Here is a 9969-nt window from a genome sequence, read left to right as displayed (position 1 = left end):
TGCACGGCATCACCCTCCGTGCTTTACACTCTTCCTCACCCAAGCAACAATCACAAAGCAATTTGGGTAAGGGAATCAATAACATCACAATAAAATCAAGTAACCACAGAAAACCAATAAATAAACGTAAAGAACACCATAACTCAATTATCAACAAGAATCAGGATAATCAAGGACAAGTGCACGGCATCACCCTTCGTGCTTTTACTCTCGTCCTCACCATAAGAATCAATATAATCGGCACGGCATCACCCTTCATGCTTTTACCTCACATAATCATGGCGCGGAATGATCCTTCGTGCATTATCACTCATATAAAGGCACGGAATTGTACATCGTGCGGCACGGCATCACCCTTCGTGCATTAACACTCTCTCACAAAATATCATGCACGGCATCACCCTTCGTGCTTTAACACTCTCTCACTAAAACAATGCACGGCATCACCCTTCGTGTTTTAACACTCTTCCTCACCCAAACAACAATCACAAAGAATAAGGGCAAGGAATTAAATAGAATCACAATAAAATCACAATGTAAATCCCGGCAAGGGAACAGTATCAAAAGCAACAACATCCCGGCAAGGGAACAATATTAAAAGCAACAACATCCCGGCAAGGGAACAATATTAAAAGCAACAACATCCCAGCAAGGGAACAATATCATAATCCTCTTCTCTTTTTCACATTTACTTCACAACTCAATTTACAACTAGAGACAATGCTCTACCATGCTCAATTACCAATGATACTTTCACAATTCGATTCACAACTTGAGCCAACGCTCTACAATGTTCAAATACCAATGATACTTTCACAAATCAATTCACAACTTGAGTCGACGCTCTTAAATGTTCAATTACCCAATTTACTTCCACAAGCCTTGCTCAACAGTAGGAATATCACATAAGGCATGAACAATATAAAACAGAGTCACATTAATCATAGTATAAGACTCACGGGCATGCTTGACACCAACGTATAGATACTCGTCACCATGTCTATACGTCGTACTCAACAATTAACACATAGCAAATAGGACACGACTCCTAATCCCTCAAGCTAAGGTTAGACCAAACACTTACCTCGATGCCACGAACACAATTCAAGCCTCAACTATCGCTTTACGCCTTGATTCCACCACCAATTTGCTTGTATCTAGCCACAAGTTACTTAACTATATCAATAAATGCTAAATGAATCAATTCCAATGCATGAAAATAGATTTTCTAAAGTTTTTCCCAAAAAGTCAAAAATCGACCCCGGGCCCACATGGTCAAAACCCGAGGTTCGAACCAAAATCCGATTACCCATTCACCCACGAACTCAAACATATAATTTGTTTTGAAATCGGACCTCAAATCGAGGTCCAAATCCCCAAAATTTGAAAAACCTAAGTTCTACCCAAAACACCCAATTTCCCCCATGAGAACCTTTGATTTTGAGTTGAAATCATGAGAAAAGATGTTAAAGATTAATAAAAACGAGTTAGAAATGACTTACAATCGATTTGGAAGAGTATTTGTCTTTGAAAAATCGCTCAAGAGTGTTTAGGTTTTGAAAGGGTTTGAAAAAATGGTTGAAAATGCGTCTAAGTTATGATTTTGCAGGTTGCAGATGTCGCAATTGCGACCAGGGTTAGCAATTGCGAACAGGGGTTCGCATTTGCGAACCCTGAGGATTACTGTACTCTTCGCATTTGCGATACTGCTGTTGCATTTGTGATATCGCGATTGCGATAAATACATCGCATTTGCGACCAAGGCAGACCAGGCCATAGTTCGCATTTGCGATACAGTGTTCGCATTTGCGAGCTCGCATTTGTGAACACTGTATTGCAAATGCGAAGCCTGCAGACCTGCAACATATCAGCTGAAAACCTGCAACTTCCTAAGTTCAATTTCACTCTGTGGCCTATCCAAAACTCACCCGAGCCCTCAGGGCTCCAAACCAAACATGCACACCAACCTAAAAACATCATACGGACTTGCTCGTGCAATCAAATCACCAAAATAACATCAACAACTATGAATTGAAACCCAAATTCATGAAATCATCCAAGAACACCCAAAATTCCAATTTTCTCAACTTTAAGTCTGTTTTATACCAAATCAATCCCGATTTTTACCAAATTTTACAGATTCAACCAAATTATTATTTCAGACTTGTACCGGGCTCCGGAACCAAAATACGGGCCCGATACCATCAAATTCAAACATAATTCATTTCCAAAAACTCATATATATTCCAGAAAACAATTTTCTTTAAAAATTCATTTCTCAGGCTTGGGACCTCGGAATTCGATTCCGAGTATACGCCCAAGTCCCATATTTTCTTTAAAAATATCATGCACGGCATCACCCTTCGTGCTTTAACACTCAACTAACTAGACAAAGCTCGAATTTGAAACAAAAAGCATCCCCAACTACGATATTAAGAGAAAATGCTTCGTTGGATGAAATAAAAGTGGGATCAATATTTGACAAAAAGAAGAGTATAATTAACTGTTTTTCGAATATAGCAATTAAAGGACATTTTGAATTCAAGGTTGTTAGATGAATCTCAACAAGATATTCATTGAAATGCAATGATGATAGGTGTGGGTGGTGTGTGTGCGCTTTCAGAGTTAAAGAGTCAACATTGTTCAAGATAGTAAAGATTGAGAAAAATCATGACTGCTCAGTTAACACTATGAAAGCTGATCAAAGGCATGCAACATCAAAGTTGATTAGTGGTTACATTATTGACAATCTTCGAGACCCAAGGTTTGAAGTTACACCAGCTTTTGTCATGGCAGAAATGCACAAAATTGCATGGACTAGACATTGGGTATCACAAGGCGTGGCGTGCTATTCAACGTGCTTCAGCTTTAATAAGTGGAACTCCTGAAGAGAATTATGAATTATTGTCTTCATACTTGTATATGATGAAAAGTAAAAATCCGGGAACATATACTAACATAAAGATAGACGACAACAACAGGTAAACAATCAAAAAAGAGATTATTAATCTGTTTTATAAACTTTAGGACATGTTGTCCTTAACCAGTAAAAAAGTTAAGGACGTGGTGTCCTTAACTTTGATGTGTGCAGTGAAAAAGTTAAGGACACTTGGTCCTTAACTTAGAGTTGCAAGTTAAAAAATTAAGGACATCTTGTCCTTAACTTTTGAGCTTGTAACTCTAAGTTAAGGACTGCATGTCTTAACTTTTAAACTTGTAACTCTAAATTAAGGACTACATGTCCATAACTTTTGAACTTGGAAATCAAAGTTAAAGACCAAGTGTCCTTAACTTTTGAGCTTGTTAGTCTAACTTCAACACTACATGTCCTTAACTTTTGGGCTTGTAACCTGAATTTTAGGACTACCTGTCCTTAACTTATGACCTTGTTAGTCTAAGTTAAGGACTACCTGTCCTTAACTTCTGTTAACCTTCTGTTATACTGTATTTTCAGGTTTCTTTATATGTTTTATGCATATGGATCATCAATAACTGGTTGGAATCAATGTAGACCAGTGATTACTGTTGATGCTAAACTTTTTTGANGTGCTTTTGGAGAGAAGCTACTTTTTTCTGGTTCTCCAAAACTGCTTCCGCTTCTCCTCAAAAGCACTTTTTTTCCTTCCAAAAGCTTGGCCAAACACCTCAATTTTTGGCCAAAAGTGCTTTTGGCCAAAAAAAAAGCACTTTGGCCAAAAAGAAGCTTGGCCAAACAGGCTATTAGGGGGTGATAATATCGGAAGAGCGCAACCACTCATTATAAGCGTTGCTATGGGGTTTGTTTGGCACGAATGGAATATGATGTTGAGCATGATTATGCAACAATTAAAAGCATGTTGACACATATTTGCACGTTTAGAAAGCAGTAAATACAACAGTTCCATAATTTAAAGCGGCAACGAAGGAAAGCAGTAAGGAAAGAAACAAAAAGACAAGTCAGTTTTACAATCGAAAAGGAAATTGAATGCCTAAAAGAAATAAACAAATAATTGCGCGTAAAGAAGCATAAATTCACAATAATAGTCTGAAATGGTAAAAGCCTAAAAAAATCCCCAGCAGAGTCACCAGGCTGTCGCGCCCCCTTTTTCTCGCGAAATCGGGTTTATGACATTTGGAGGGACAACTCATTCCTTTTGGGAACTGGGTTTGAAGAGTCGCCACCTAATGATTAGGGTGCATTAGGAAACCAAAAGAATTTGATTTGAATAACCAGAGGTAGGGTAAGGGCTTGAAATTATTCTAAGGGGAAGGTGTTACGCACCCCTCAGAATCCACTAGTGTGGTTCCCGGCCACACAATTATTGTGAATTTGGGTACAATTAACATATAAACAAATAAGGCTCAAATAAGAGGGGATTTCAGCACATAATGGTTTGAAAGTAAACAAGGCTTGCAAGAGCAATCAGAAGAGCTGATTTTAAAAATAAAGAGTTAAAATGCTAAGGAAAAGAAATAAAGAATGAAGGGAGAGGGGTCCTAGGTTTATTAATAATATGGATCACCCCACACTATGTCCGGCAATCACTCCTCAATGAGGGGCTACACGTGACATTATCGCGTGGTCATCATATCCATATCTACCCATCCCACCCCGTTAAGGTATTTAAAGCGCGGATTGGTATCGATTACTTAATGCATGCTATTACCCGTCCCAATCCTATCAGTCCCGGAGGCACTTAGGACTACTAATCCTAAAAAGGGAAGGATATTAGGCTTATTTGGAGTTTCAAAGGTAAAATTCTAAGGCGGCATACAAAGCACATACTGCATATTTGGGGAGACATATAAACATATAAGGCTCAAATATACCTCCTTGCACAGAAAAAAAATACATAATAGCATGTCTTGCACGTACTGCTTAGGTCTGATTAGAATTAAATATGAAGGAGTCTAAAGGATCAAGGCAGATTGGTTTATTACATAATTCAAATAAGAAGCCCGAATCAGGACTGAAGCGGATTCCGTTTTTATTATTACTCTAAGGTTTGCCTAAGTGCTCAGACAGGATCCTATAAGAGTGGTATCTATTGAACTCAGAAGGTGGTAAGACAGTAAAGCTTAAAAAATGAATTATTTGAAATCATAAAAGTGCATGCTTGTTAACATTGGGGGACTTAGATTATCCAAAAGAGATGCGGAATTAACAAATTGATTACAGGCTCTGTAGGTGGTGGTATGTATTATTACTGATTTCACTCATAGCAATGGGTGAAGCGAATCAGATTCATTTAGAAACTCCTATAGGCATGTTTCCTACACATTGATGATTTTATACACTTATAGACGTGGTTTCTAGATGCAGAACTTGTTTTAAACATGGTATCTAAATGCAGAAATTGAATCTTATAGACATGGTTTGTAGATGCAGAACTTGTTTTAAAACTTATAAACATGGCATCAAAATGCAGAAATTGAACCTTATAGACATGGTTTCTAAATGCAGTTTGAATTATGCAGAATGGCATTGGAACAATCCTATAGGCATGATTTCTGGGCGGAGTTGCATATGTAGAATTGTAACAATCCTAAAGGCATGATTTCTATATATAGTTGAATATGCAGAATTAGAACAGTCCTATAGGCATGATTTCTAAGCCTTTGCATGCATGGTTACCCCAACCCTGTTTCACTAGCCAGCCCCGAGTATTCTTTACAAATTATTACAAACCAGAGTAATAAATATATCAGAAAAATACAAAGAAAATAAGTACAACCCTAAAAGGCCTGATTCTTGGCATCCTGCCTGAATTACGAGATAGACCAACTCAAAGACCATCGATCCAAAGCCTTTCTCCAATTTGAGTGTGTCATAGTTCCCTAAGAGCCTCAATGGGACTCTGGGCAGTGCTCACACCCTAATTGTATTACCAGTAGGGACAAGTGCAGTGTGGAAGTGCCAGCCCTCAAGTGTCCAAGTTCAGAGGGAGCTCAAAGGGTCCCAAGGCAAGGCTCACAAGAGGGGGGCAGAACTTAAGTCTAAGAGAGAGTGCAAGTGAAGAAACAGAGTTTTAAAGAATTAAGAAAAAGCACAGAAGAGGAGAAGAGGGGCTGGGAAACAATTACAGGATCGAGGATTTCACACAAAGGGGTTCAGGGATTGAGGATTTCAAAGAGCCTATGTACTTAGGCAATTAGCAAATTTTGGGCATACACAGCAATAGAGAGTGCTGTTATGCTTGCAGAATCAACAAGAATACACAACATATGATGGTAACATAGAGGTTATGATTCCAGGGGAATCAAGTTTGAGTCATAGACAGTAATACTTGATGCTGTCATGCCTCAAACAAACCATTAGCATCAAACATATTTAGGATGCATAGTAGGTGCAGAACAGGCAAAAGGAAATTGCAACATACTAAAATAAGTACTAAACTAAACACAAGCAGTAGGCAGACAAGAGGGTTAAAGTATTAAGTAAACACATCGTTGTGATTGCTGAAAATCTTAATCAGGACGTACCAGTTTCAGAGAACAAAATACAGTAGAAGCAAGTAGCAGGGCTTGAGAGCAGGCCACAGTAGAAGTAACAAGAGAGAATACTTTTGAGTGTGAGTGTGAGTTCAGAAACTAAGAGTATTCGTGTGTTTGTTAATGGAAAAGCCGGGTATTTATAGTTTGAAAATAGGTAGAAAGTAAGGCAAGAAAATAATTATGGAACTATGTATCAATTAAAAATCAATCAGTATCAAAGACTTCCTTTAATCAAGGAGATAAAACCAAACGGTAGTGGACAGAAAACTTTTAAGGGAAGAAATCAAGTAAGCATCTTGTGCAAAGTAGACAATTAGGGGTAAATACATAAGGGTTTAATTAAGGAAAGAATCTTTGAAAGACTCGGTTAACCAAATAAGGTAAGAAAACAAAGTAAAGCTGCAGAATATAGAGGCAATCAATACATAGTAAATCAAGGAGTCAGGGATTCGAAATTACTGATTCATGAATAAACAAATAAACCAAGTTAGAAATAGGAGAATCTAAAGGCTAAGGAAAGCTTTCAAATCAACCTAAGAAACAGGGAAATCAGTAAACAAGGAAAGAATCAATCAAACTTACACGAGGAGGTCTGAATTCAGTCCACAATCAAGGGTTATTTTGAGAGGGAAATTTAGCCTATAAAGAGTGCATAGACATTAAGCATGCAAGGTTGAATCTATGGCAAAGAGAAGTGTCATGCAATCACAAAAATCAGTAAGTAGTGGACTGTAGGAACATGGTAGTCACCTCAGTAACAGAGAAGAGGGAGTATCCAATAGCATGCAAAAGGGGTCAAGTAAAAGATCTTGTAGAGTTTAGCAGGAAGTCAAAATCATACAAAGAAACAAAAGTTGAAACAAAGATTTCAAAACTCAGTCGAGCAGTAGATGAAACAACTTCAGAAACTTGAATAGGTCCAAAGAAATTAGGGTTTTGAAACCAAACAAGTTCAGAGATGAGGAACAAGCAAATCACATAGCAAATAGTCTCAAAACTCGAATGAACCCCCAAATTTTTGGGTTTCTACCATCAATCGAGTATAGAGATGATAGACAAGAGAATCAGGCAAAAATATCAACAAAGAAAATAAAATCAGAAACCTTAAGAAAGAACTGAGACTTTAACATGCACACTTCAGTAGAAGAACAACATAAAGGAACACAGTAGAACATGCTAAAGATCATAGAAACTTCTAAATAACTTAGCAAAACCCTAAATCGGATAAGATAAAGGTTCTGAAGGTAAAGTTTTGAAAGAAACTTTTGAGAAAACGTTTAAAAGCTTAGAGAAAACATAGATCTACAACGGATCTAAAAGAATTAGAAGAACCTCGAAGGTTAGGGTTTCAGAAGAACCCAGATGGTGAGAAAGGCTTGGAAGGTCATTGATCTAAGCAAGAAAAGCAAGAGCCAGGCTTGAATAGCCATGGCTGGCCGAAACAAGGTCAAAGATGGCCAGAAATAGCCATAGGACTGAAAGCATCCGAGGTCTGGACCAAGCTTCTTCAAAGTATGGTCTTAAAACCATAATAATCGAGCATGTAGGAGTCACAGGAGGCAGATACAGGCCTTTAATAGCTTTGGAATCCACTGATTCAGGCGATTTTAGGGTGGTGTTAGAAGACGGCGGCTAGGTTTGAAAGAGAGTTTGGGAGAAGGGGGGATTCAAGGGTGGCTACCGGTGAGAAGTGATTAGGGTTTGGGGGTAATGGGAAATTAAAAAGGAAAGGATAAATGATGGCCGTTGATCATTTTGATCAACGGCCTGGATTGAATGGGGATCCGGGCAGGTTATTTTAAAAGGGTCGTGGGTCGGGTAGATTAAGATTTGGGCTGGATAATTGGGTTTTTGGATTGGGTCTGATTGGGGTGCCAAATCAGGCTAAAAATTGAAATGAAAATGGGCTAATATTTAAATAGCCATTTTTCCCTTGTTTATTTTATAAAAAAAGTAGAATAATTTCTGAAAATAAATTAAAGGTACTGAAATGATTAATAATACGTAATTATCAAATTAAAAATATTGGAGTCAATTTTATAATTATAAACACAATTAAACCTTAAAAGAGGCTAATTTTGCAATTATACGCAATTAGCTTTTGAAATACTAAATAAATTTGTAAAAAATTCGCAAAAATTATGTTGGCTATATTTTAGTGCAAATATGAGAAACCAATAAATGAATTACCAAAATGATAATTTTGGAAATAATTACTGGGTTTTTCTTGATAAAATAAGGTAATAAATTGATTTAAAAATATTTTAAAAATTAGAAAAAAATAATAAAATATTGGGACATACTTATATATGCACATACATACTATTTTGAAAGTATTTTGCATATTAAAAAAATACAGGGAAAAATTGGGTATCAACACTGCCTATATTAAGAATGATGGATTTCATCCAAGTAAAGCTACAACATTGGTTTTATGAAAGGAGAAATGAAGCAGAAGCAACTTTTTATGACGTTTCTTGTTGGGTAGAAGAGGAATTGAAGAAAAAGATAGATTTAGCATTTACTTTGAATGTAAGTATTAAATTCTTTGTTTAGCTTAATATTTTAATGATAATTAAACATAATGTACTAACTTATAATTTTTCAACATTGAAGGTCATCCCTGTTGATTCATGGCGTTCTAGAGTTGAGGAAGAAGGAATTACTTTCTTGGTGGACTTATACAAAAGGACATGTGATTGTTTTCAGTTTCAATTTGATGAATTACCATTCATACATGCAATTGCAGCTATCGAGAAGAGAAACATCAAGAAGTCCAACTTTTGCTCGCACTGGTACTTAAAGGAATCTTGGCTGAAAACATATGAAAGACAAATACATCCTGTAGGACATACTGATTCTTGGATTCTACCAGAGAGTGTTAAGTCACAAATTATTAAACCTCCAGATTTCAAAGTGTCACCAGGTAGAAGGCAGAAGAAAAGGCATATTCCAGCTACCGAGTCATCAAAAATAACATTCAAATGCGGTCGTTGCAGAAGAATTGGCCATAATAGAACAGCTTGTATATATTCTCCGGCAGTCCATCCATTTTCAAGGAAGCATAGAGGATAGTATATCCACTTATGTTTATATACTCTTTTAAGTTTTTGCTATAAATTGGATTCAGTTAAATTATTTTTATTTGAGCAGATATCCTGAATTTTCAAAGTTTCTTTGCACTTACGTGCTTTTTGTTTCTTTTGATTTACAAGTTCAAAAGTTAAGGACACTTGGTCCAGAACTTTGAATTCCAAGTTCAAAAGTTAAGGACACTTGGTCCTGAAGTTTGAGTTCCAAGATCAAAAGTTAAGGACACTTGGTCCTGAAGTTTGAGTTCCAAGTTCAAAAATTAAGGACACTTGGTCCTTAACTTTGAATTCCAAGTTCAAAAGTTAAGGACACTTGGTCCTTAACTTTGATTGCCAAGTTCAAAATTTGAGGACACTTTGTCCTTAACTTTGATTTCCAAGTTCAGAAGTTAAGGACACTTGG

The 9969-nt window shown here is 36.8% G+C and overlaps 1 protein-coding gene across 1 annotated transcript; it reads left to right on the top strand.

Annotated features, from left to right (window-relative positions):
* Window positions 7928–9549, top strand: LOC109233787. The gene is made up of 3 exons (XM_019399650.1): window positions 7928–8075; window positions 8834–9006; window positions 9091–9549. Exons 1-3 carry the CDS (start codon window positions 7928–7930, stop codon window positions 9547–9549), a joined length of 780 nt encoding a protein of 259 aa, XP_019255195.1.

The sequence above is a fragment of the Nicotiana attenuata genome, chromosome 10 (assembly GCF_001879085.1).
Source record: "Nicotiana attenuata strain UT chromosome 10, NIATTr2, whole genome shotgun sequence".
Classification (NCBI taxonomy): domain Eukaryota; kingdom Viridiplantae; phylum Streptophyta; class Magnoliopsida; order Solanales; family Solanaceae; genus Nicotiana; species Nicotiana attenuata.
This window is presented reverse-complemented; position numbering and strand designations above follow the sequence as displayed.